This window comes from Stylophora pistillata, chromosome 3, assembly GCF_964205215.1.
Source record: "Stylophora pistillata chromosome 3, jaStyPist1.2, whole genome shotgun sequence".
In the NCBI taxonomy this organism is placed as follows: Eukaryota; Metazoa; Cnidaria; class Anthozoa; order Scleractinia; family Pocilloporidae; genus Stylophora; species Stylophora pistillata.
Genome location: NC_142521.1, coordinates 14,514,898 through 14,542,500, shown reverse-complemented (window position 1 = coordinate 14,542,500; position 27,603 = coordinate 14,514,898). Strand labels below are relative to the sequence as shown.

Here is a 27,603-nt window from a genome sequence, read left to right as displayed (position 1 = left end):
ATGTAAGTTACTGTAGGATCACCATGAATACACCAAGTAGAACCTGGAACAATATAAATGCGATAGATAAAGAAAAAACTTACAGGTAGATCTGAGAAAGCAATTCCTGTAAAAGAAAAGTAGGTGAATAAGTGAGTGAACAAAATTACAATTATAACCAATTAGACTAGAGGAAAGTATTTTATTAGATATATATTTTCATTTTTGTTAGGGATGTTTTTGTTACATCTGGAAAGTTGAAGATTCTATTCTCAAATAATTACCCGTAAAGACAAACTATGGCCCCCTTGATAATAAAACACACACCTGCTAGAAACAACTCAGTAAAGACAGACAAATAAAGTTTGAATACATTTATAGAAGTAAGATACACATGACTGCAACAGCAGTTAGCATTACCAAGATTAACTCCATTCTTTGTGTAAAAACATGTGTTATCAATCAGATTAATGCCACAGCCAATGACATCTCCTGTCGTGAAGGTTGGACCATACGGCTTTCCTGTTCCAGATGAGCAGAAGGAGTGCCCATCATCTCCATGGTAACCATATGAATTCTTTTCCCAACCTAACAGCCATAACAAAGAATCGGGTTTATTACCATTCTTATTCGTCTATAAGCCGAGACCCTAAACTTCAGTCTGTTTTCATCAGGAAGGTTTTTAAAAGATGTAAATTGAAAATACTTGGCTATAAGCCGGGACTATATTCAGAGAATTCCATTCTCGAAAAAACTGAAACGAATGCAGAAGTTTTGAAAAAGAAAAGTGTTTCAATGCAGTATTGCTGTCAAAAAAAATTCTGATGTAACCAGAGAGTACGTCACCAGTAAATCTATGGTCCGCCACTGAGGAAAAATCAAGAGAACCTCTGATGGAGAGCTCAAGATGTCAGCGAAACGCTCAACAATGGGCCATTACACTCCGAAATATCTGCGGCTGGATGAGAGATTACTTGACTAGTTTAAAGAGCAGGGAAGCCAAGGTAAGTTTTCTTGTCATGTGATCACAAATTTCAACACCGTAATACATGATGAGTTTGTTTACCAATCGTGGGAATGGGAAATTCTGGTTGGTCAGTTTCCAAATTCTCAAAACACTTTCGCAAGATCTATACACTTGTTCAAAACCTGTAGAATCTCTAACACTCTAGACGGCACGGAAGATGAAGCAATCTACTTGGAAGAAACAGCAGAACTAGCAAATGAGGAGATGGACAATGAATTCAATGCTGACATTGAGGACGAACAGTAAGCCGTATTTACTGCACACCAACAACAACAAACCCCTTCTTTGGAAGCCACCACATAAATAAAGTCAATGACCAACTTCAACTTGTTTTGTTATTTATTTCTGCCTGCAATATCTCAGCTTATAGACAAATAATTATATCTAAGTTTGCTTTGAATTTGCTGTGTCGGAAAATTTAGTATGGGTAATCAAATGGCGACGAGTGAAATTAGGAAATAATTTCACATGCGTTTTAAATTCTGATAAATTATCTGAACTTTGAGAAAACGCAGTGAAATTATTTCCTAATATCACGAGAAAACCATCGGATTACCTTTTAATATCGTGGGTGACAAATTATGTCTTGTTTACACACGGAGGCGTAAAATCGCTCGAGTACTTCATAAAACTGCTCGGGAAGAATCATCTCCAGGTTTTTCTCAAGGTTATTTTCGTTACACCACTTCTCAAAAACTTGCACCCAATTAATTGTGCTCTTTCGAGTATTTAAATTTTCGGCCACATCTTTTAATTTCGTAACTTGTTCAAGGGTCACCATCTTAAATCTCGATGCCATCTTGGCCCTGATCGAGATACAACAGATGTTACCATGGGAATTTTGTAATTTTACATGTGAAATTATAAAATTAACGCTGAAATTTCGCGTCAGAATTAAGGAGTAATTTGTCACCTATATTATGTTTGGAAAAACACTCAGCTATAAGCCAAGAACACTTTAGCTCAAATTTTCAAGATTTTGATAAAGTTTTATGAAAAAATCGCTCAGCTTATAGATAAATAAATACAGTGCCTCTTCCTTAAAAACACTGTGGAAGTACTTCATGACTCAAAAACCTGCCACAATTAAAACACACCCTCTTCCTAAAAAAAAATGTTAATTACTAACCTGGTAATCTATTCATGTTGACTCCTTGTGCAGATAATCCAATACCCATATAGCTGCAAGAAGAAATCAAATTAACACCTATAATCAGAGAATGTTCACTGCCATACATTCACCACTTTTGTTCCAGCTTTTTGCTGTATGCACTTTTCCTTTTTGTACATTAGAAAGAAAAGAAGGGCCAAAATTTGAAAGAAATTGGGAGATTTCTTTTCGGTATTTTGATTTGGATGCTGAAAACCCCTCTTGAGTGTATGTATGTATATGTGTGAGATTCAAGGGAGAGAGCACCTGAAACTAGTCAGTCCTGTCTACCAACAATAAAAATATTTTTTAGTGTACTGGGATACTGATAACTCCTTAGACATTACATAGTATTATATAGCAACTTGTATGCATGTGTTTGTAATGGTAAAATTCTGCACTCAAAATTTCAGAAACTAGGAGATTTTAGATAGTTCTAGAAAAATATTTACAACCAAATAAAATAGTTTATTCTCTAATTGTAGTCAGGGTGCCTTGAATTAATGAGATTAGTGCAGTCTGTATCGTTAGCTTTCAATCAATCAAACTGGTGGGATTATTAAAATACACATGCACCAAAAATACAAATGTGGTTTCATTTTACAGGTGTCAATCAAATATGGCTGCTAGTATTCTGCACTTTTAAATATTCTGGTTGAAATGATTGCAAATGTACCCAACAAATTATTTTCCTTTGTCCAAGGTACACTATTGCGGTCTTAAAAAAAGGGGAAAGAAGAAATCAGAGCATTTAAGAACACTTTTCCCTGAAATCATGATAAATACAACAGTTACAATCTGTTACCACATTCTAAACACTGCCTTTCTGGGCCAGTGAAAATAATGTATTTAGACTGTTTATGCAAATGAAGAATTGGACTTTAATCTTTTTAATATTATTTGTATGATTTGTGGGACAAAAACCCCCAAAGTAACCGAATATTCATACTGTTACGGAAATAAAAATAAAAATTCTTGAAAAAAGTACCAATCCGTCATTTACTGTCATGCATCTACCTTGCATCTTCCTGAGATGCAATTAAACATTATACCTATTTTTTAACTGTGACACAAACGTTATCTGGAAAAAAAAAAAAAAACTTGCCAGCAACTGATTCAAATTCTTAGTTATTAGGATATGATGATGATAGTTGGGCGGGATTATCTCTTACCCATCGCGTCCTTTGCTAACAATTCTGACTTCAAAATAATAAATACCACAAGCTGCTGGAATCGAGTGCGTAGCCCTAACCGAGGCCGCGTCTTTGTGAGTCTTTCCCACACCTGAAAGACACGAATAATAAGCGTTATCGTTCACCAAACAGGCTTATTCAAAGCAAAATTGTTGGACCTAGCGTCAACTTCACAGCTACAAGTAACTTCCATCATGGAGTAAACAATATAAGTTAAAGCTTGCATGTAAACTTTAATCTTCACTCAAAAGCATGCGTATCCGTCGTAAAGTATATAATCTAGATAACAAAAATACAAATCGAAATTTACAGCAGCAAATGTTTACAAGGCTTAGCCGAATCCATAGAATATAATTAGCTTTCAAAATTCAACCTGCCATCAGAGAAAATTTCAATTTTGACGATAAAGCGCAAACAAAGAGATGAATTTCAAATAGAAAGAAACAGCCACTTCATTCGTTTCAAACGTAGTCGATGCAGCATTTCGTTTGTGAGCCGTTTTCTTCGGCCAGAAAAAGAAAGCATACACACCGATAATAACAGGAATAGTACCTCGTTTCGAATTAGCTACCAAGGTGATGGAATTCAGAGCTCGAGAAAGAAAGAAAACAAAAACACATACAATCTCACTAACCTTTGTAATGCACCCTTAAATTATTCTGAGAAAGCCCTATAAAAGTGAATTTATCTTTAGGAGACCATGATCGAGGTAGAGGGGTCTCTGATTCATTTACTTTAGGATACAAAAGAGCTATTCGATCAACTTGTTGATTTGTGTCTGAATTTGAAGACGAAGAAGATGGACTACTGCCCGCCGCCATGTTGATTTTTGGCTACTCGCGCGACCCGTTGCGTCATCTAGCACCGCAAGGAGTTCTGGGATTAGGACTTGGCTCCCACATAAACGGGTCACCAACCATTTCTTTCCTGTGCATATTTTGAAAAGTCCCACCACAAATCATCATATAAGAGTTACTTTCGCATTACTGTTTTAAACAGTTGAGGAAGGGAAATATTCCGTCTCTAGGTTTTGTTTGAGAAACCAATGTCTGTCATCAATGAAACTGTAATGCTACAAAATACTTAGAAAAAAGACGTGCATCAGTAAATAAATGTTTTAATCATTAGTTGAATTAAGTCTAGACTTCGATGCAACCTCCACCAGGAACAAGAAACTCAATCCACTCAAATGCAAACACATTTAAAGAGTTCTTACATAACATAGTAAACACTTTGTGCTACTGTACATGACGTATTTTTCAATTACCCGGAAAAATGGCAGACCCTAAATGACTTTGTGATTAGTGAATTGGCGTTTATTCTTCCTATACAATGAGTTTTGTTACCACGGTAGTTCTAATTCTTTTCGGATTATATATAGCTAACAGTTTTTATGTTATTTATCACCTTTTTCACATACCGAGCTGCCAGGGAGGCTCAAGGAAATGTCTTCAACCGCATGGAATTATTGACAAAGAGTTAGAGGTAAGCTAGCTAAGTGGCACTTTCTACGGAAAATATTTTTTCCGTGGTGTAATCAGTCCAAAAATTAGTCTTTGAAGCCTTATTTCCTAGTGACTTAATTTTTATGGGATAAGGCCCCTCTTCCACTTTCTCTTAATTCCATTAAGCTTTTTTCCATTTTCGTTTCATTATTAAACGATCTCAAACTTAAGGAGCGGTAGAGGGGTGGGGGGGGGGGGAGGTAGAAGACGTTACGTTTGTGTCACGTAGGTCAGGAGTAGACAGCAGTTGGATAATTTTTCTGCTTATATACGAAAATCAACCTTATATTAATAATAATAATAATATAATAATAATAATTTATTTCTTATAGAGTGCTATTTACAATGACAGATCAACAGTGCTTTATAATTAATTTTAACCCACCCATCCCACCCCAGGGGAGGACATCCATCACACATTAATCTCTTGTGTGGGAAATTAATGTCTCCTACCCCAACCCTGCAGGAGACAGGACCTCCATTTATTCGTCCCTATCTGAGAAGACTAGAACATTTAACCATTTCTTGATGTTATAGAAAGGTAGTAAATTCTTCTCAATTATTTTAAGACCTTGAGTGTTGGTCCGACCGGGGCTCGAACCCTCAACCTCCTGCACAATAGTCCAGCGCACTATCTATTGGGCTAACTGGGCGGCCTTTAGATATTACTTAGTATATATGTTCAAGATGAAGCAATTTGAAGGAAGCTGCTTTTATCCTCAATTCAAGGTGTTTGGGGGTCTAAAATTAATTGTACTGTTTGAATAATGATCACTGTAAAAGTTCTGGTCAGAATCAGAAAAGCTATTAATAATTTTTGTGTGCAGTATAAGAGGGAATTTATTAATTGATGAAAAGATCAAACATAATTTGTAATTATTTGCATTTTGGGCTATACCACTTTTTTGAATTTATATCAACATTTGGTTTTTCTACTTGCAGATATCAATTTATACATCACTTGAAGAAAATATACAGAACATTAACAAGAGAAATTCTAATTTTCTTTGGAAAAGTGATAATTTTAGTGTGTCAAACCAGTTCACAGTGTAAGTTCAATATTTGCCATTCATTATTGTTGATACTTAACCACTGCAAGCCCTAGAATTTTATAGTAACAGTTGTTTCCTATACTGTGTCAGTACCATGTTCTCAAAATAATTGTTTTGAAAAATAGTTTCTCTTCTAGTATTTGTTACCCTACTAATTAAAATTTAAGTGAAAAGTTTTTATCTCCTTGGATTTTTAAGGAGCAGAGCAAATCCTTGGTCTAACTGAACATCTTCTTATATGCAAATCTAGATCAGTTGTTTATCTTCTCTCATCTGCCACCTTGTATATTTGTTTCCATTACTTTATATGTTACTGGAGGTAGTAGTTCATGTGTTCAGAAAGCATTATGGCTTATAGTGTATTGAAACTTCAAATGACATTGGTTATATTTCTTATAAAAGTATAGGAGTTCCATGTTGATGTACTTTTAACAACAATTGAGTATCCTGTTTTTTGGAATCAAAAGATATTAAGAATAAGTTCTATGAATTTTTAAGGTACTGGAAAAGTTACAGTCTCTGAGCAAGGCAAAGAACCTGGAGATTGTACTGTATAATAACATAACATGACCTACAAGTTTTCAATTACCAGAATAATGCAACATCACTTGACCATTTTTGATTAGTAGTGCCAAGGCTGTCTCACTAAAAGTTACAATTTTGGAGAAAACCTTAGTGTAGACAAAAGGTTTTATTGCTTGTGTATGGCCACTACCTTCATACAGTGTAAATTCAATTTAGAATTCTTTTCTTTGCAGATCAATAAATGCAAGTATACCAAATGAAACAAGAAACAATGGATCACTGTATGCTCACATATTTGTTTATCAAGTGGGAGCTTCCCCTTTTAAGAGTGAATACGTATCACTTGCCTCAGCTCCTCTGACAGTGTATTCACTTCCTCAAGATGAATCTATTAACCTTCTTTCAGAGGAAAATCTAAAGGTGAATCAAGTTATTCAGTTATTTGTCACCAATTGCTAATAGCAAGGCTCCAAATTCTGCATATAAACACACACACACAACCCACAATTCCTCCATTCACTGTGATGAAGGGCCAACGATTGAAATGTCAGCAATGAAACTCTTTACAGTAATCAAATTACATCCTCAACTTAGTTGATAAAACGAAATTAACATCGCATTTATTTAGTTTTTCAAATTCTGGTGATGTTAGACTCAAATATACTGGTGGATATATAAATGTGTATTTCAACTGCATGGACTGCATGATTAGTTTGGTTGTTGTCTTTTCTTGGTTTTCCATTTTGCAACAAGCCCATGCACATGTATCACTTTATCTTCACACTAAATCTGATCTGTATTATTTTGGTTATCAAATTCAACTTATTTTTTCTGATAAATGAATTCGTTCTTACATTTTGAAAATAGAAGAAATTAATTGGTTAATTTTCTGTTCATTTTTTCATCTCCCTTACAAGTGACCTTAAAATTTCACTTGTCCTTCTCATCCTCATCTTTATGCCTCAAGACCCAGTTTAATAACACTTTTGTTATTATGCAGAAATCTAGCGATGCCTCGAATGAGATTCCAGTAACCCACTGGAAGCCCATCCTGAATTTTCATGTTATGAATGAAAAAGTTGAATTTGAGAGACAAGCCATTCCCAGTGAGGTCTACCCTTTCATCAGGTATGATGGACATAATTCCTGTTGATAAGAAAATTTTTGAATGTGTATATCAGAAGTGTATGACCCACATATGTTTAGTTATTTTACAATCTTATTTTAATAGAGTCCTTCTGATAGACAGACATTTTATGGCTGGAAAAAAATATCATCAAATGGGTATCTTATGCAACCGATCAGTGATGTGCATAGCACATGTTGTTCATAGATTTAAGTCTCCTTAAACTACCCCAAAATGTTTATGTTTATTTTTTTGTTGTTATTGCCGATAGGTTAGCTCCTAACAGTCAATACCTTCCTGTGTTATACATTGACCAGCTTGGCGTGATTTATAGATATCTTAAGGTATGTTGTAGTTCAGAAATTAAATACTTGTGCCCGCATTTGGGCACAACTCATTCCATTGTTCCAGAATACTCAAACTAATATTTGGGGAGAATGGGTAAAACCTTAAATTTTTTTCACTGATTATGACATTGCGCTACATGTATTAATTTTTGTTAATTTCCTCACAGCCTGTGAACAAAAGCAGCAGTGAGATGAAACTAAAGATAAACTACTCACCTATATCCCTTGGCAAGCTTCGCATCTGGTCATCAGTTCACCATTCATTAAAGTCAATGAAGGATTTAGGTATGAATAAAAGCACAGCTTCAATATGGATAGTGGAAGGTCCTGTGGCCTCATGATTAGTGTGCTTGACTCTGGATCAAGTGATCTGCATTCGAGCCCCGGCCAAGGGACTTTGTGTTGTGTTCTCAGACAAGACGCTTTACTCTCACAGTGCCTCTTTTCACTCAGGTGTTTAAATGGGTGCCAGCAAATTTAATGCTGGGGGGTAACCCTGCGATGGACTAGCATCCCATCCAGCAGGGAGTAGAAATACTCCTAGTTGCCTCATGCTACGGAAACAGGATTTAAATGCTGGCCTGATGGGCCGCTTGGCTCTTAAACAGACTTTAGCAGTATGGACTGCAGTATATTTTAACAGTATGGACAGTATATAACTTCTGCAAAAGTTCCTTTTGGGTGCTACAGATAAATCAGGGTAATTTCTAATCGAAAATTATACAACTCAAGTGAAAAACACCTTGATTGACTTGTTATGATGATAAAAAAGGGTTTGTGGGACAAGATGGATTGCTGCAAAGTCATGATACTTCTTGTTGAAGGGGGTGCAGGGATGTATTTCATTTCATCTTTTAGCTACTAACAGCATTGTTCAGTTGGTATAAAAACCCTGTTTCTAATAATTAAGGATTTACAGACAAGGACTTGGATGATATCAGAGGAATTTTCACAGACACAAATCTCTTTCTCCTGGCTCTCACCTTTGGAATAACAGTTCTCCATGTAAGTTTTACATCACCAAACAAATATTCACTTGTTCAAGAGCACCTGCAGAACTTTAACCTAAGGAATTGTCATGTGGTTTATTTGATATTTGCATTGGTTTAATTGCATAAACTTTCCATGAGAAAGAACCATGAACAGTACTTTCTCAAAGTTATAACAAAAATTTCAAATAATAAATGGAATCTTTCAATGGAAAAGGATTCATTGTGCCATTCAGTGTTCAGAATTTTACAGTTGTTTGTACAGGAACCAACCATTAATTATCATGTTCATTTTGTAAGACAGCAGTGTGAAATGTTATTATTTTCTTTTGTAGCTTCTGTTTGACTTTTTAGCCTTTAAGAATGATATAAATTACTGGAAACACAGAGACAGTATGGTTGGCTTATCAATGAGAACAGGTAAGGATACACCTCCACTATATTTATACTTTCGTGTGCAAAGTTTTCCTTAGCATGGTACTTGTAAACGGAAATTTGGGCAAGTTGTGCCATTGTTGCTTATTTGAAACATTTTTAACTACAACATAAATACGGTGAATGGGCCAAATAGTAGATTACACAACAAATGAAAATTGGATGGCTGTATTATTTCCTTTTATTATATGGCTGTCTTACAAGGACTGGGAACTACCGAATTCTCGAATTTGATTGGCTGAAATCAATATTGAAAGCAGTCTAGGTTTTCCCATCTAGATTGGCATCTAGACCGGTCTAGAAAAAAAAAGGTACAAAGAATATATTAAAAAATTGGCATATAAGACACAACCATATAATAATAAACATCTTATCATTAACCGAGCTATGTCAGTCTGTATGGGAGAATCTTGACCTCAGTCGCTGGTACAGACCTCACTGCATTCAGTCTGTACTGGCGACCTCGGTCAAGATTCTCCCATACAGACCTCCCGCTCAGTTAATAAGAACTAAGTGAAAACTCGAGAATCAGTAAGTAACTCTGAAAGGAGTTGGAGCCAATAAAGATTGTTGTTTGTGGCATTTTCCTCTCAGTAGCCTCGAAGGTAAAGAAAAGTCATAGAAATTTTTCGCAAATGCAGTACGTGTTATTATGTTATTGATGGTTTCTTTCCCTTTCCAGTCATTTGGCGATGTGCGAGTACATTCATAATCTTCTTGTACCTGATGGACGAGAAAACAAGTCTACTTGTTCTTATCCCAGCCGGGATTGGTGTACTCATTGAAGTAAGCATTTGATTCATTATGAAGCAAATCCGAGGCAAGTGTTCCAAGGTGCACGTGTAAGGTGTGCCTTCAAGGTACACGTGCAAGGTGCGCGGGTAAGGCGTGCGTGAATCGCCCCTTGCGTTCGTCTAGCGTTTGCCTAGCGTTTGCCTCCACTCACATTAAAACCGCAAACGAAAGCACTTACCTTCTGCAGGCTAGTTAAAATCTAAGCTAAATTACTGCACAGGTTGGCTAATAAACTCGTGTCTCGAACTTATGATACCTTGAATCCCTTAACTTCTGTCACTAGACTCATTCACCAGTTTGAATTCAACTATTTTACATTTTTGATCAGATGATTAATGGCACAACTACTTGCAGTCAGCAGGCAGATAATCATGACATAATGTGAAATAACAATATTTTCATATTTACTGTCTGTGATCACATTCCTCTACGGGAAACAATCAACTCAATAAAATTTGCCTTGCAGTGCCCCCTGAGCCAATATCCGGAATGCACGGTTCAATCCTCATTGAAACCTGAATTTTCTTAAGTTACTTTGTGTGCAATTATTTAATTTGCCTTCATCCAACAAATTCGTAATTCGAAAACGGCGGCTGGCTATAGGTGGTTTGCAACCAATCTAAAGAGACACAGGTAACGATGGTCAAAGGAACAAATGCTGGTGGACGAACAAAAGAAGGTAATGAGAGACAAAAGAAGAACAAAAGAAGCTAATGTTTACGTCCACCAACATGGCGGCAATGACGTAACGTGCAAACCACCTATAGAGCCTAGTTATCGAGTTGAAATTTAGTCTCCCTCCAGACTCAAGTTGCAGTGAGCATAAACTGCGAAGTACTTTCCTTTCAGCTACTAACAGGTTTCGCGTCCTTGTTTTTTGTTTTGTTTTGTTTTGTTTTTTTTTTATTATAATTTTTTTTACTGGAGGTTTGGAAGGTTACCAAAGCATTTAAAGTCAATATCAAATGGGAGAAAGGCGAAAGACCTTCAATACAGGCGAGTAAATGAAAACTGACTCTTTCTGAACTCTCTTCTCCTTCAACTGCCCGCTAAAGTAAACAACAATTGGCAATAAATAACGTGAGATTCTGGCAACAAAAAATCACTGGACATTTTATCGGGCACACACTTAAAGCGCGTGTAACAATTGAGAGATTTCATAATCAGTTTTATATAACAACAATTGTAAAATAAATAACACCAGTTATTAACGTTCTTTTCAAAGTAAAACTCCGTGATGTCGGCGGATAGAGTTAAGTTCTCATTTCGACTGTTTCTTTTTTGTTGAAGTTTGGACAGCGGACGTCTAAAGAGAAAGAAACTGAGGAGTTTGATAGCGAGGTAAGACAGAGTGAGAAATGTCATTTAACGATGTAAAAGTATAAAGAATCGTCTACACGCACTTAATTTTCCAAGTAAGTGTTGAGATAACGGTAGCCTAGCGAGCCACCAGATGTCCTCGCTGCCGTTGTTTTGGGTGTCACGTATCGCTCTCTCTCCACTCTGCCTTGGGAACATTGCTTCCCAAGGACGACCGGGAAGGACAATAGAGAACTGCAAGCTCGAGGAAGGGGAAAGGAATGGAAGGTGCATAACCCGTGATGGATTAGAATCTCTTCCAGGGAAAGTAAGATGAATACGGTTTGTCGTGTTTTGCTATAGAAACTGGGACATGCCGCGGAAGTTGTGTGGGAAGCAAGACCGTGACGCAACCTTTGCACACCAACAAAAATGATATTAAATTTTGTTAGTTTCCATTTTGAGTCAAGCCGTGGGAAATGACCTGATAATCAAGATTCAATGGACCAGTGAGAACGGTAGAACCGCAATATGTGATACTGACAGTTAAACAGTGTGCTACACTGTTTCATTGTTTTCTCTTGTTTGGTTTTGTTTTTCAGGCTATGCGATATATTTCTTATGTACTCTACCCTCTGGTGATAGCTGTTGCTGTATATTCACTTCTGTACCAACCACAAAAAAGGTAAAGTGAAAAGAAGGAAAGTGGGTTTTTACGCAAAGCTCGTTCAATTCATTATCTGACTTACTGACTGCGTAAAGCGAACAATAGGGACCTTAAGCAACCACGACGGCGACGGCAACGAGGACGTGGAAAAACAAGAGATCTAATCGGCAGAACAATAGCTCAGCACGTGCATTTTGAAACTTGTACATTTCTTAGCCGTCCAATGCAAAACAGCAACGTGAAACGGCCAAAATTTGCGTCGTCTGCGAACCGAAACCGCGAAGGCAAATTATTTTTGAATTCTATTTGGAACTCAACGCTACTTTTATACGTCATGCTGAAGTTGAGCTCTGGCGCCGTATGAGACAGCAAGCTCATGCAGCCATTTTTGAAATTCTAACTAAGAGTAGAAATTCATTTTTCAATCGAAGTCTTCCTTGGCGTTGCCGTCCTGAGTACTTAAGGTCCCTAATGAATCAAGTGTGGACACCTCGCGGATCTTTGATAACAATGAATGTGTATTGAACTTATCCAGTTTTTCAACATTCACCCTTTATGCCTTAACATCAGTATGCAATGCTATATTCTCGATACTGTTCTCTATACATTTCGTTAGATACTGACAAGGAGAATTTGTGTGATAATCAAGAGCTTCTTAAGTTGATCTTTTCCTTTATTCTCATTACCTTAATGTTGGATTCAGGGTTCAGGGTTTAATGTTGGATTCAGACTCACCCGAGAAATTAGATGCTGGTCTTTCCCATGAGTTAGATGAAGACTGAAGTGATTTGACTTTCCTTATTTCTCCTCATAGTTGGTATTCCTGGATTGTGCGCAGTCTTGTCAATGGTTAGTATAGCCAAGATCTGGTTGTTAATTCTTCCCTCTAGCTGCTCCTCGTTTCCTTGTAAATAAGTTTGGAGAATTTGGAGTTAGATCGAGATAACCCCTTTTACCAGATGAATTTGAGTATTCTCATTACCTTTTATTGGGTAATCCATGAATGTTGTAGGGAGAAATAACATGTCAATCACTTGTGGAAGTTGAAAGGGTAATGTCTCATCTAGTAACTAGGCACTTTATTTGTCGCGGTAGTTTGAGTTGTTTAGGGGGACGTGTGAAACTGCCTTTCTCTCAAGGTTATGTTTTCTCTTGTTTGTTGATAGCGTCATACTTTGCTTTTGCTTCTTTTTAGGCGTCTATGTGTTTGGTTTCCTGTTCATGTTGCCTCAACTATTTGTAAACTACAAGGTAGGTAGGGAAAGAGGAAGGCATTTTTATTACTATGACAAGTGGGAGCTGGTGATAATTCAAAGAATTGGTCTTATTTTTGCATCTGATTGCTTGGAAAGGTAGCGCAAGGTTTGGAGATTAACCACAGAGCTCAGCCAAGGAAAAACAATGAAAAGCTGGGTATTTTCGACTTTAAATTGATATATAGGGAAGACTTTCGTAGGATCATATATGATCAGAAAGTGCCACGAATCGATTATTTAGAATTTAGAATTTAATTTATTCGCCACGGGAATGGCAGGAGAAAGGATCAGAAATTTCGTCCCAATTGACACCCAACCTCTTTGTAACCCACCCATCCCACCACAGGGGAGGACAGCCATCACACAGTAATCTCGTGCGTGGGAAATTAACGTCTCATACCCCTAACCCTGCAGGAGACGGGACCTCCATCTATTCGTCCCTATCCAATAAGACTAGAATGTCTTACCATTTCTTGATGTTATAGAAAGGTAGCATTATTCGTCTCAATTATTTTAAGACCTCGAGTGTTGGTCCGGCCGGGGCTCGAACCCTCGACCTCCCGCACAACAGTCCAGCGCTCTATCCATTGAGCTAACTGGAAGGCGGTCAGTGGATACCATTCAGGAGTATTACTCATTGTCATAATTCTTTCTTTTAGCTGAAGTCCGTGGCGCATCTACCTTGGAGAGCTTTTATGTACAAGGTACGTCGTTTTGTTTGTTGTGGCTTGTCGAGAACGATTGAATAAATAAATTGTGAAGTCTTAATTTTCCGTGGGGCACTTTTTTTCCCAGGTATGGTAGAGTTCTACCGTGGTGTTGCTGATTCGTTCCTTTCCTGTAGTTTCACAAAGTGCTAGATGCACTTATCAATCAGCCAAAGATTTTTGTAGAATAGCTGACTCTTGTTTTCCATTATTTTGCTTCCGTTTGACCCACTCCCTCCTATTTTTTATTGTTTGCTTTCCTCATTCATTCATTTCCTCTTTTATTCCCTATCTTCACCGTCTCTCGTTCGATTACAAACGTTGTTTATAAATACAGTTGTGTGCGATTGCATGTTACAGGCGTTCAACACATTCATCGATGATGTGTTTGCTTTCATCATTGTGATGCCAACCGCTCACCGTCTGGCCTGTTTCAGAGACGACGTTGTGTTCGTTATTTATCTCTACCAGAGATGGTAAGCAATCCTCTTCCATCTTTGCCACCTTCGCCATGCTTGTTTCCTTTTGTTTCACTTTTGTATCTTTTGCGTTTGTCCTTCTTCCCGAACTCATACATTGTAAACCCCTTTAAGCTGAAGGTCAGCCTCAAATATGACTCTACTTAGTGGAAACTAAACTGGAAACCACATTGGTCTGCAGGTTGTACCCAGTCGATATGAAGAGAGTGAACGAGTTTGGTGTGTCATACGAAGACCAGGGAGAAGATAAACCCCATAAAGACTAGCTGTTCCATTAATACTATAACAGATAATTGTCGTAGTTAGCACAAAATAAAATGTAAACTTTTAAAACCGGAAATTACACGGTGACAAATGCTGCCACAGGAAACATGGATTATTGTCGTCTCCACTGTCAAGTGGGTTCCCGGTATCCTTCACTGCCGTTGTTTGACCTTGTGTCTCGCAACCTGCCGTCTTTCCCGCCAGGGGAGGGGTGGGCCTTGTGTGACAAGAAATAAGAGAGATTTGGAAAGAAGTAAGAAGCTTCCACACGTTCGTTCAAAGTGCATAAAGGGGTTGCAATGTGTGATAATTTTCAGGGGGAATATGTCCACAATACGTGCACGGGCCTACATTAGGAGTATTTAAGACCCGAGGTTAAGCCTTGAAACAATTAGGATCCCCACCCAGACCTGGTTGAGGGGAAAAAGAGTCACCTCACCAATCCACCCACCCCCCTCCCTTGCTATTACTACGACACTACAACATTACTGTAGTATCTGACATGAGAATAAAATTGAGTAAGCGACAGGTCAAAACGTAAAGGGCGGGTGCGTCATCACTATGATGACAAATCGATAACGCCCTATCACCAGTCTGCTTATTCTCCATATTGTTTTCTGTTCATTTCCTGAGGTGCCGACAAGAATAATTTGTGAAATAATTGGGAGCTTCTTTGGTTGTTGGTCATTTCTTTTATTCTCTTGATTTTTAAGAAATACACACTCTTACGGTTACAGGGTTAAGAAAAAGACGAGGATGATATCGATGAACATGTTAAAAGTTGTCTGCGACAAAGAGCTGAACAGTTTTTCGAAGACAAACGCATTTTACTACCTAGTAACGAGTCACTCAAGCCCCAAAATGAACTGTAGTCTAATTTAGCCCTCTATTGTTTGATTAATCATTTCCGTGAACTGGTCTGTTTGTCAACATCTCAGAAAACTGATGACATAATTGTCATTGCATCAGTGTATGTTCATTTCTCCGTGTCATTTTTTATTGATTGTGATCGCTACAATAGACCCCACTGGCAAAGACGTCGGATGATTAAAGGTGAGCATGTTTTTTGTCGTGGAATACCATTTAACAGAGGATGGCGTGACAGTCACGGTATAGCCAGATGGGTAGTGAACCTCCTCGTTCAAATATACCATCGATTCGGTTGCATGACACGTTTCAGAAACTTCGTACACTAAAACGAATTCTTTAGAGGACACATCGAAGCTGAATTTTACAGTGTATCCTGCGACGGCCTGAGGGTAAGAACGAGTTGTGTTTTGAACGTAAACTTGATCGAGACCTGTCCCGTTCCATAGAGCACAACACTTGTTTCCTTTCAGGTTGGGACGGGAGGGGTGGTAAGCTTTATAGTTCCAACCAATCCACGACTGAAGGTACCTATCAGCAGCGTCCATGGTTTTAAACATAGGCTCGATATCTCTACCATTGGCCTGAAACTCTGTCATCATTCCCCCGCATTTTAACCTCTCCAGATCCTTTTTGCGCGCCTCGAAGTTTTCATTCAGAGCAAGGGAGGGGGGAATGTAGTAATGGTAGCTGAGTACGCTCCTGTTTCGATACACCTCCCCGCCTGGTACGGCGTTGAAGCCAACGCCGAAGTCATCCCAAGTTATTCCTTCGAAGAAGATGCAGTGTTCTTCATCGTGCTGTCGGATAGCTTTACTTAGAACTTCGTAGGCGGGAGCTAAGTTCATTTTATCTGCTACATTTGGTACAAGAAGCAGCGGATTTGCGTAAATGTCTCCAGGCCAGGGTTCATTGATAAGCTCGTAGCCAATAACATTGGAGAAACTTTTAAACGCCGAAGCAGTTTTGGCCCAGAAGGCGGCCCAGCTATCCAACAAACCGTCCGTATTGTTGTACAAACTTTGAAAAGCAACGCTGGTCGCTTCGGTCTCATAGTAATCTGACCACACAAACTTTGCACAATCCTCATCAGACGGCATACCTGTCTTCGGGTCTAGAACAAAAGGCTCATGAAGCGGCTCTGGAAATCCTTTCGCGTTCCCTGTATTCACAGCCCAGGTTGGTAAGCCCTCCACGCACAGCATTCTAGAGAATACATCCTGATGCATGTCTAATAGGACATAAATACCGTATTTTGCTGAAAGCGAAACAATTCGCTGCATAACTTGCATGTAGGTGTCATTGTATTTCCCTCTCGTTGGCTCTAGTCCTGGCCACATGAAGCCGAGGCGAACAACATTCAGGCCAAGCGACTGCAGAAGTTTCATGTCTTGTTCGGAGAACGTTCCGTCGCTGAAGCCTTCGATTTCAGGGTGCCACGGAAATGATTTCGCGACAACGTTTGTGCCGTGAAAGAAGACTTCGCGACCCAAACTATCTACAAGCCGTTGCCTGGCTGGGTTCACTGAAATCGGCAAAAGATTTGCAGTTACAGAGTGGACAAAAGCGCTCGCGAGCAGGAATATCAGAAGCATTTCTGTTGGTAAGCGAGTTATCTGTTCTTTGCTTCCCTTTCAAGTCAGCAGCAAAATGTCACGGGGTTTTGGTGACGGGATTTTGGTCATGGGATTTTGGTCATGAGATTTTGGGCACGGGATTTTGGGCACGGGATTTTGGTCACAGGATCAAGAATCATGGTTAGATATAGAGTAGCTTCGAGTCACGCAACGATTTTTTTTTCCAATTTCATCCACACAACCCACTGTGCTTGATTACCGAATTATTCCATTGGGTAAATTTTATATCATACACGCTGAATTAGTTTTTCTCTGTCCTATCTTCGTCTGCGGAGACCTTGATCAGAAGTTATCTTTGTTTGGATACAATTATCGTACCAGTCACGCATTACTTACAATCCATGTGTAGCTTTCGGAACCCCTTACTGGCTGATGATTTACTTGTTTTTATGTAATTTTGCAGGAAGTTCTGTTTCAAGATGTTTTAAATCTTTTAAATCTTAAATCTTAATTGTTTTATTTAAGAGTGACTGCGTGGATTACTCTGTGTCAACTGAATTTTCTCTGCGGTTTGTAACTAACGGACAAGGGTAAAACAGGCTAACGCAACATACGGAAGTATGTTGAGTACTGCCATCACTCTACTTCACTAACTTGTAATTTTATTTTCCAGAGAGATTGTTTTCAAATTTTCCAGCGAAAACGTGTATATTTCCCAAATGAAAATACTTGGAACTGTCTGTATTGTTAAACGCACAAAATAATAGGAAAAATAGGAATAAAAAATGCATTTAATTAAGGGGTTTATCTCGTGTAACAGAAAGAGTTACTAGAACATACAACTTAAATGACGACCCAAACGTAATTCTTCATTGCAAGAAGTAACAGGTAGATTAAAATTCTTTACTAACCGCCCCCTGAAAAAATATGGCGGAAGACGAAGATCAGAAATTGTTCAACATTAGTGACATCGTCAGTTAATAAATTAATGAAGAAATAAATCACAAGATTACAATCGTGGTCATTTTCATTAGCAAATATATGAAAGAGATGTCCTTGGATGGGGATTCTAAGAGCTGTGCGTAGGCCTTTATAGATTATGCTAGCTTAATTTTTGGCATAATTTGAGCAAACTGGCATAATTTCTGCCAAGTAGCAGTGCTAGCATATTTCGCATATTTTGATAATTATCGGATCATTTTTGATGCTACAATTTGATCATTGTTCATCTCTACTCCCAAGCACTTGGTGACGTTATTCGATGTTTTAAGTTTTAATTCAAGTGGTAGCATTTCTAGTTCACTGTGAATCACTGAGCGGCGTCTGAAACGGTCTTAGCCCGGGTCTGGGTACACCGGAACCGGAAGTCACATTCTAGGCCCTGTATAGTCTACTCCTAGTGTGCAAGTTAACATGAACCAGGCTCCTGCATGAACCACATGTTTATTTGAATTTCATTGTGGATTTGTTGCGTTTCTTTCTAGTAGACCAACGGCTTCTAATTAAAAAATGTATTTTTTGGACTTATTTGCAATTTTTTCAAAGAACATAATTTAAAAAAAAGGGGCATAATTTGGAAAAAAGAGCATAATTTTAGCATAATCATATTGAAAACAAAACCTCAAAAAAATTAACTTTCAACGCACCTTAAAACACGCCTGCCACCAAGTGCGTTGAAAGCAATTTTAATGAGGTTTTGTTTTCAATATGATAATGAATGATACTTTCTTAGCTTCGACAATCAAAATTTCGCAAAAATTTTAGCATAATTTTGCCTAAAGAAAGCAGTGCTACTAGCATAACATGCTACTTTTACTAGCATAATCTATAAAGGCCTAGCTGAGCGCGCTTTCAAACTGTTACCACACGGTTAATAAGTAACCACAAGTCTGTCAGTCTTGGCAAAGTCTGGCCAGAAATTTTTGCAAGTGTACATGTAGCTTGGGATGTTCTACGCCATCGTAGGTGTGATTTATCATCATACACTCCAATGATTATGTAGCATCAAGGAAAATGATTGGACCCATTATTTTTCCTTGAAATGATAGCAGTAGGCCACCCTCTGATAGGGTTAATCCGTTCTCATCTCATCTTTTTTCACTGCTGTTGGGCAGTAGACTTCTCGGTTAAAAGACCCTTTGAGAACATTCTGTTTATAGGATTCCTGAACATTTCCGGGCGGATTGTATCTGCCAACGATGTACGCACACTTCATTCCATTTTGCTCAATCTCTGCGCGACCGATCCCAAGCTTGGTACTCTCTTTCCAGACAACCTGCGAAAAGTGCCCTGCTTTACTGGGCCCAGTCTCTAACTCGCCCAGTCCATAGTAGCCGGGAGTACAAACCTCGTTATACCTAAAAGTAAGATGAATGAAAAGTGAAACCTCACCTTGGACTTCGCTATTCATGTTTGGTCTTCGCTCGGGCTCATTATCGTGCTGCCGCTGTCTAACAATAATTACCAGTAAATAAGGGCGAGGGGGATCTCTCGAAAATGATCTCGGCCGTGCTGGTCTAGATTTTGTCTAAAAACCATGGTCAGATCACTGCGACATAGACCGTTTGTTTTAGCAGACACAGAATGGGAATCGTACTCAAATTACCAGTTTGTGACGGCCTCCTTTACTGTTTGAGCTTTGTCTGAGGAGCATCCCATGGATAGGTTCTCCCCTTGGTTTGGCCTCTGATCTTCAGTTGAATGTTTAAGAGAGCCTTGTTCTGCGATGTATTTGGCCCACTGGGCAGCGGAATCGCACATTTCACGATCAAGACTCATGGGTGGCGCATCATGTATCGCACGAAAGCGATTATGTTCGTTCAGGCCGTTTACTTCTTGCTGAGAGAATGCTGTTGGAGAAAGATTTTCAGCCCTGAAAAATTATCGACTACATCAAAAACTTAAGCAAGCAAGTTACGAAGAATCGAAAGAAACAAACAAACAAACAAACAAACAAAAAAAAAAACAGTCAGTCGGTCAGCCCGTCAGTCTGTTTATCAGATTCACAGTCATTCCGGCAGCCAGACAGTCAATCACTGAAGTAGTTTGACAGGAAGACAGTCAGTCAGTCAATTAGTCAGTCGTCGGTCAGTTTGTTAGTCTGTTGTTCTGACAGTGAAACAGTTAATCAGATCTTGTTCAGTAAATCCTCAATCCGTACGTAGGAGAGCGAGACAGTCTGACAATAAGACAGTCGAGCAGTCTGTAAGTCTAACAATGAGAAAGCCAGTCAGTCGCAGGTCAGTAGGTCAGCCCGTAAGTCCGACTGATAGTGAGTCAGTCAGTCAGTCAGTCAGTCAGAACGTCTGACAGTAACACAGTCTGACAATAAGACAGTCGAGCAGTTTGTAAGTCTGACAATGAGAAAGCTAGTCAGTCGCTGGTCAGTAGGTCAGCCCGTAAGTCCGACTGATAGTGAGTCAGTCAGTCAGTCAGTCAGAAAGTCTGACAGTAACACAGTCTGACAATAAGACAGTCGAGCAGTCTGTAAGTCTGACAATGAGAAAGCCAGTCAGTCGCTGGTCAGTAGGTCAGCCCGTAAGTCCGACTGATAGTGAGTGAGTGAGTCAGTCAGTCAGTCAGTCAGAAAGTCTGACAGTAACACAGTCTGACAATAAGACAGTCGAGCAGTCTATAAGTCTGACAATGAGAAAGCCAGTCAGTCGCTGGTCAGTAGGTCAACCCGTACGTCCGACTGATAGTGAGTGAGTCAGTCAGTCAGAAAGTCTGACAGTAACACAGTTTGACAGTAAGACAGTCAGTCATTCGTCGAAAAAGCCAGTCAATCGCTAGTTAGTAAGTACATACATACATACATACATACATATACTTTATTTTAACTCGAATTTTCAGAGTAGCTCTATCGAGCTAATATCTTCGAGAATGAAAAATACATAAGTCATCCAGTCAAATTATAAATTTAACTACTACCAATACAATGATTAAAAATTACTACTAAAAGTTCATTTTCCTTATGGCTATCTTAAAATCTTTGTCCGGGAGAGAATTCCAACTTTTTGCTGCTTGATATCGAATGCACTCAAGACCATATTTTGTCGTTTTTGGTATAGGTAGAGTCAGAATATTCTTTCCTCTTAGTGAATAACTGGAATTACGACGAACGAAAAGTTCTTTTAGATATCCAGGATACATAGAAACAAATAAGCTCTTGAAAACTACCATTAGAGTTTTGTAAAGTCTTCCAGAATAGAGAGTGCTATCTTTGCTTTCTTTAATAATTCATTATAAATAGACAGTGGATCTGAAGGTGTAGTCTGATCGTCCGGGTGAGTGTAGTCCTACACTCACCCGGACGATCAGACTACACCTTCACATGTTACCCCCGGGTTCAAACCATTTACTGCAAGACAGTGGATCATTAAAAATAAATCGTAAAATACGTTTGTTCAAAGATTTATCACAATTTTTAGTGCCAGAAAAATGCCAAATAATAGAGCAATATTGAAAGTGTGGTGGAATAAAAGCTTTATATAAACGCAGCATTACATTACTGGTAATAATGTTTTTAAATCTCTTAAGAACACTAAATTGTTTATTAACCTTTTCACACATCTGTGAGATGTGACAATTAAAGCTCAAATCCTTGTCGATGGTTACTCCAAATAATTCAATTGAATTCTTAACAGGAAAATAAAAATTCATATTCCGACTATTCGCACCAATCACCATTGCCTAATGCTTGTCTGGATTTACAATCATGCCATTTCGCTCATACCAACTGTTAGCATAAGTCTGACAGTAACATAGTCAGTCAGAACTTAACGAGGAGCCTCGTAGATCAAAGATTTTTTTTCAAACAGCGTATACATAAGTTTAGATTATTAGACTGCGTTGTCATATTAGTTCCAATATAGCAAAACTGTCGCCAAAACATTTCCTTTATACATATAGCCAATATTTCTTTATTGGAATTTATTTACGGCTGCTGGTGTCTCCAAAATAGTTTATATCAACTTACTTCCTGTAGGGAGCACGATTGGATCATTTCCTGCGATTTCTGGAGCGGTTGATGATTCTTTTAAAAGCAAGAAGATGGAGACGAAAATAAATTCTAAGCACGGTAGTCGAAAGTCAACTTGTGTCGAGAGCACTGAACAAAGAAAGTATCTGCTGCTTTATATTCAAGCAGTCTTAATGCCTCATAAACATTCGCTTTGAAAAACATTTTTGGAAACAACATAAGCATAATAGGTTCTTCACCCTTGAACTCCTATGAGTGGCCAAGACTGAATTTCTCCTTTCAATATAATTACACAATGAATGAATGAATGAATAACTGAATGAATAACTTTATTTAGACACGTGACATTGATGAGTCTAAGAAAAAGACTCCTTACAAAAATGTACGTGTATACAAAAGCAAACAAGTGATGAGAACAAAGAAAAATCACGATCAATTGGGGAATGTTAAGTTAATCCAATACCAAGTTCTTCCACCCAACATCATTAACATCTACAACTGCAGTTCAAAATATATGAATTTCATATATTCATTGTACCTGATTTATCATCACGGGTTTATTACGAATCAACTTAACGACCTGCTCCCAGTTGGCTTGTTAGCTCAATTGGTAGAGCGCTGCACTAGTATCGCAGAGGTCAGTGGTTCGAATCCCGTACAGGCCTGATTTTTTTCAGGTCTGATTTTCGCTATTGCACAAATAGCGCTCTCCACTGCGAGGATCGTGCATCATACGTATCTACAACCATAGTTCAAAATATATGTATTTCATATATTCATTGTACATCATTAAACCATGTAAGGCAGAAAGTAAAGAGAATTACAAATGCGATCTTAGGAGTGAAAAGGATTAAGACTTACCTGTGAATATACTGGAAGTAAAGCTCAATAATACTGAAATGAACAGCAACTTCATAACGTCACCTTTCCCTGGAAATACGGGGATAGAAAGAAAACGGCTCATCCTCAGTGTAAAAACCTATGAAGCTCACGAGTGACGTAAAACAAAGACAACAAAACTTTGTGAACAATAGCGTACAGCAAAACAATACCTCATGAAACAAAGAAAACCTCGTCAGGTTTTTACACCGAGGATGACCCAAGAAAACATATGCATTTAGTCAGCTGTGAGGAATCAACTTTGTTCTCAATACTAACGTGATAATATGGACTTTAGGGAGCTTAAGCAACAGGGCTTTTCTTCATGACGGAGGGCATATTGCCGCGAGGGGACTAGATCGAGATTGGCGTTCTTGGCGCGAATTTTTTACTTTAAGGAGGCTCCTTTTTTTTTTCACGACGGACACGAGCGTAGAAAGCGCGCGAAAATAAAAATTACAAGCCCGAGATGTAAACAAAGAAACAAAAATTGCTTTATGTTGTGCGTTCGCACTTGAAACAACGAAAATGTGTTCATTTTAAGAAGCTGCGGAAATGCTTTTATTAAGCCATGACATGAACATCATCAGTGACGAAGAACTACTTCTGTTGCTCGAAGAAAACTCGTCAAGAAACCTCGAATTCAGCTATGGCTTGTACTATCGATTTGACTCAGATGAAATCTCCGAGCCAGAATATACCTATACTTGAGTTTCTGTTGTTAACCATACACTTAACAAAGTAAACAAGTCACATGTACAGAGGTTGCCAAGAAAACTATCGGTAAAAGTTTATATCATGAGTACGTTTTTTAACAAAAAATTGAAATTGTCAGTTAAATATATATTTTATAAGATTTTGTAAATAAAAGACGAGTGTGCAGAAAGCTAGAAAGGCAAGTATTCAAGTAAACAGGTCGCGTCGAATTTAAGTGTGACAAGACAACTCTCGGCAGACAAGCTCCCGAATGAATTTGTACACAAAAACAAATGAAAATGTACGGCGAAGACTTCTCTTTCCCTTCCTCGTGCGAATCCATTTTCAGAAGCTCTTTTTGGTGTCGAAAACGTTGTGCTTTTTTTTCTACGTACAATCTAGACCATTCGCAGTCGTGGAAAATCAGCACGGAGGCCACAAGCGCCTTGGCGGCCGCCGTGACAAATCACGACGACCTTTTGACATGCCCAGAAGGAAAAAATATTCGAAATCTCACATCCGGTTCGCCTCCGTGAACCATAAACGCCTGGTGCTTAAGCTCCCTTTTTAAGTAACCACGACGGCGACGCCAAGGGAGACTTCGTTTAAAAAATGAATTTCTACTCTTAGTTAGAATTTCAAAAATGGCTGCAGGAGCTTACTGTCTCATACAGCGCCACAGCTCAACTTCAGCATGACGTATAAAGTAGCCGTTGAGTTCCAAATGGAAATTAAATTAATTTGCTGTCGCGGTTTCGGTTCGCAGACGTCGCAAATTTTAGCGATTTCACGTTGTTGTTTTGCATAGGACGGCTAAGAAATGTACAAAGTTTCAAAACAAAACGCACGTGCTGAGTTATTGTTCTGCCAATTAGATCTCTTGTTTTTCCCCGTCCTCGTTGCCATCGCCGTCGTGGTTTCTTAAGGTCCCTAATGTGTTTTGTGCCGCGGGAACAGACTTTTTCTAACTAATTTATGCGATTTTGTGTATAAGCAGGGGATCATTTACAAGAGGAAAAAGTACGTAACGGTTTCAAATTCCTGACTGAACTGAGATAAGCAGAAAGGAGTAACATTGTATATGATCTGATACAATGAATATATGAGGTTCATATATTTTGAACTGCGGTATCAAATATGTATGATGCACGATCCTTCGCAGTAGATAGCGCTATTTATGCAGTAGCGAAAATGAGACCGAAAAAAAATCAAGCCTGTACGGGATTCGAACCACTGACCTCTGCGATACTAGTGCAGCGCTCTACCAATTGAGCTAACAAGGCAACTGGGAGCAGGCCGTTAAGTTGATGGATATTTCGATAGAGTCCGATCACTTTTCCTCAACTTGAAGTAGTGAACTTCAAGCGGTTTATAGAGTGATACTATTTTTTTGCGAGAAATTATTCTTTCGGCACGAGTTCAATTTGCAAAGTTGGAATTATAGCGCAAAATTTTCAAGTTATGGTGCCGATAGTCTTATATTAGCAAAGCCCTGAAAATGAATAGTAGACCACTTTCATAAATGGCTTCCGGATTAATATTCTTTTGTTTAAATTTGAATTAGCCTTAATTGCTGACCTCGTTCTCCAGTACAAAATTCAAAAGAATTCGTTATCTCCAGCGAGGCTAGAAGGGCTAATTTAAATGTAAACGGAAGAATATTAATCCGGCAGCCATTTATGAAAGTGGTCTACGCCGTCTCCCAAAAACAAGTCGTACAGCTCTATAAAATCAATGAGCTACAAGGAAGATTTTGGAGCGAGGCAAACTGTAAAGGTTACTTTGTGACCCATGGCAGGTTTTATAAGAAAATAAATAAAAATAAACAAAGCAGAAAAATACACCCAGGAACTTGATTCAATACTATTTTTAAGGAATACGTGAAGAAAGCTCTTTATCAGATCTAAAAATATCTTCTTACTGCTGAGCTTTTAACCTTATAAAATAATATAGTGAATATTTTTGATTGGGCTCATCGGAATTTTTACCTGCAAGAACAAGTGACCCTGTATAAATGCTTTACCTCTTAGTGGCAATTTTTAAACATTGAATATTTTTTGTAACAATAACCTTGAAAATAATTCCAGAAGTGTAGAGTCATGAGTTAGATTGTCAATTATATGATGCGCTATTCTTCAAACAGGCAACTTTGACTAGTAATGCTGACTTTGTCCAACAAGAGGATAAAATATAGACCACTTTCATAGATGGCTGCCGGATTAATATTCTTTTGTTTAAATTTAAATTAGCCCTTCTGGCCTCGTTCTCCAGTACAAAATTCAAAAGAATACATTATTTCAAGAAAAGGCCAGAAGGGCTAATTTGAATTTAAACGAAAGAATATTGATCCGGCAGCATTTATGAAAGTGGTCTATTATCGCTGTCAGTCAAAGGGATGAAAATCTCTCGGTTCCAATTTGTTTGTTTGTTTGTTTGTTTGTTTTTAATTTTATGTCGCACGCTAGAGGATGTGATTATAAGTTTTAGAGGTGAACCGGGGAGGAACTCTGAATTTGACTAAAATTGACCAAGTGTTTTTTATTATTTTTTTTAATTTGCTTACAACTGTAGCGACAATACCTTTCTGAATTACTGAGCCTGTGAAGAGATTGTAGTTTCGGTTTTCATTGCTTCTTCGGACGGAAAATCGCAACTTTTTTGTTCTCTATCCTCGAGACTCTTTTTGTATCTGTACTAAAACTTACCTTTTTCTGCTCTTCCCTCTGATAGAAATATTTTATCCATTTCACACGTAGAAGAACGTGTTATAGTGTTTGTGTCATTTGATATATTTGAACAAAATTTAAGCTTAACTTTTTTAGAGCAGAACTTGGAATGGATCATACCTGAAACAGGTCCGTCTCTGGTTTGATTGTTGACCTAACTTCCCTTAGCTAATGTCTTTTTCTATGGAAAATCCTCGTACAGTTGAGAATACACTAAACAATTAGCACTTAATCTTACTCCGAGTACGATAACGTGAGACCTAAATAAAGTTCACCTACCTGCAGAACTCTCACAGCGAAACAAAAAGGGTGAAGTGAAACCAGGGTTAATTGGTTTGCCCAGTCTCTGTAAACAGTAAGGGCAAAAAACAAAAAAAAACCAAAAAAAAAAACGGAATCATATTCTACTGACCCAGACTACAACATGCTTTAAATTCAAATAAAAAAATTATTGAATTAAGGAAGGTTGTAAAGACTCTTTTCAAAGTTTAGAGAAAATCTAATCTACATCATCTTAGCCCTGCATCGATGAAAATCAGGAAAAGTACCATTGTAGGATATATCAAAGAGAACGAAAAAAATTTCAAAGATAAAGACCTAAGAATTTGTGTTAACCGCTTTTCCGCTTGCTCAAACATCATGTTTTCCTTCATTTGTCCGTAGTATTTCGACTTCTAGAAACATTTGTTTGCAATTAATCATAGAAGTGGCCAGGGGTGCCCTATTAAGAATATTAAGAATATTAACTTATATTGCGCTAATATCAATAGACATTTTCATCAGCGCAGAAATTAAAATGTTACAAAAATCTAACTGAAAAAAAAACAATAAGTAGAAAAAGAAAAAAATTCAATCATAAAATAATATGTATGCTAAACATATGTCAATAAAATATCTAAAAATGAATAGTGTAGTTTAAGTACAAAAAATTTATAATCTCATCTAATGTAATTCGATATTTAACAACTAAAAGCTTCTTTAAATAAATACTTCTTTAAATATTTTTTAAAAGATTCAACGATTTTGAATTTCTAATATAATAAGGAACAACATTCCAAAGTTTTGGTGCGGCTGTTTGAAAA

At 38.0% G+C, this 27,603-nt stretch overlaps 4 protein-coding genes across 5 annotated transcripts in view; 1 reads left to right on the top strand and 3 right to left on the bottom strand.

Moving 5' to 3' along the window:
* The window catches only part of LOC111330988 (ran-binding protein 9), a 12,242-nt gene extending 8,030 nt beyond the window's left edge, over positions 1-4,212 (bottom strand). For both annotated transcript variants that reach the window (XM_022936003.2, XM_022936004.2), the window contains exons 1-5: positions 3,984-4,212; positions 3,329-3,440; positions 2,136-2,188; positions 400-567; positions 84-106 (exon numbers count right to left, since the gene is read on the bottom strand). In XM_022936003.2, coding sequence (XP_022791738.2) covers positions 84-106; positions 400-567; positions 2,136-2,188; positions 3,329-3,440; positions 3,984-4,170 — 543 coding nt within the window. In that variant the 5' untranslated portion in view covers positions 4,171-4,212. The remainder of the gene's footprint in view (positions 1-83; positions 107-399; positions 568-2,135; positions 2,189-3,328; positions 3,441-3,983) is intronic.
* Positions 4,213-4,599: 387 nt separating this feature from the next.
* LOC111331005 (lipid scramblase CLPTM1L-like) lies at positions 4,600-14,905 on the top strand. Its single transcript, XM_088752551.1, has 17 exons — positions 4,600-4,834; positions 5,797-5,903; positions 6,665-6,851; positions 7,432-7,559; positions 7,829-7,901; positions 8,072-8,189; positions 8,815-8,909; positions 9,229-9,313; positions 10,011-10,114; positions 11,051-11,119; positions 11,414-11,464; positions 12,025-12,107; positions 12,904-12,938; positions 13,285-13,340; positions 14,005-14,049; positions 14,413-14,528; positions 14,713-14,905. Exons 1-17 carry the CDS (start codon positions 4,682-4,684, stop codon positions 14,795-14,797), a joined length of 1,590 nt encoding a protein of 529 aa, XP_088608677.1. The 5' UTR covers positions 4,600-4,681; the 3' UTR covers positions 14,798-14,905.
* A 559-nt stretch (positions 14,906-15,464) lies between these two features.
* Positions 15,465-17,345, bottom strand: LOC111330991 (endoglycoceramidase). Its single transcript, XM_022936009.2, has one exon. It carries the CDS (start codon positions 17,255-17,257, stop codon positions 15,785-15,787), a length of 1,473 nt encoding a protein of 490 aa, XP_022791744.1. The 5' UTR covers positions 17,258-17,345; the 3' UTR covers positions 15,465-15,784.
* A 667-nt stretch (positions 17,346-18,012) lies between these two features.
* On the bottom strand, positions 18,013-27,419 carry LOC111331003 (Golgi-associated plant pathogenesis-related protein 1). Its single transcript, XM_022936029.2, has 5 exons — positions 26,642-27,419; positions 23,082-23,150; positions 22,218-22,274; positions 19,845-20,088; positions 18,013-19,596 (listed from the first exon to the last, which is right to left on the bottom strand). The coding sequence occupies exons 2-5, from the start codon at positions 23,134-23,136 to the stop codon at positions 19,311-19,313; spliced, it is 642 nt and encodes a 213-aa protein (XP_022791764.2). The 5' UTR covers positions 23,137-23,150; positions 26,642-27,419; the 3' UTR covers positions 18,013-19,310.
* Positions 27,420-27,603: the final 184 nt, after the last annotated feature.

Excerpts from the sequence above, each read along its gene's own strand:
- LOC111330991 (XM_022936009.2), bottom strand. The coding sequence starts at position 17,257 with ATGCTTCTGATATTCCTGCTCGCGAGCGCTTTTGTCCACTCTGTAACT.
- LOC111331005 (XM_088752551.1), top strand. The coding sequence starts at position 4,682 with ATGAGTTTTGTTACCACGGTAGTTCTAATTCTTTTCGGATTATATATA. Across the intron at positions 6,852-7,431 it reads TTTCAGAGGAAAATCTAAAG|AAATCTAGCGATGCCTCGAA; the intron begins GTGAATCAAGTT and ends GTTATTATGCAG. Across the intron at positions 12,939-13,284 it reads TGTGCGCAGTCTTGTCAATG|GCGTCTATGTGTTTGGTTTC; the intron begins GTTAGTATAGCC and ends GCTTCTTTTTAG.
- LOC111331003 (XM_022936029.2), bottom strand. The coding sequence starts at position 23,136 with ATGAAGTTGCTGTTCATTTCAGTATTATTGAGCTTTACTTCCAGTATA. Across the intron at positions 22,275-23,081 it reads TACTTCCAGTATATTCACAG|AATCATCAACCGCTCCAGAA; the intron begins GTAAGTCTTAAT and ends TGCTTTTAAAAG. Across the intron at positions 19,597-19,844 it reads AAGGAGGCCGTCACAAACTG|GTATAACGAGGTTTGTACTC; the intron begins GTAATTTGAGTA and ends TCTTACTTTTAG.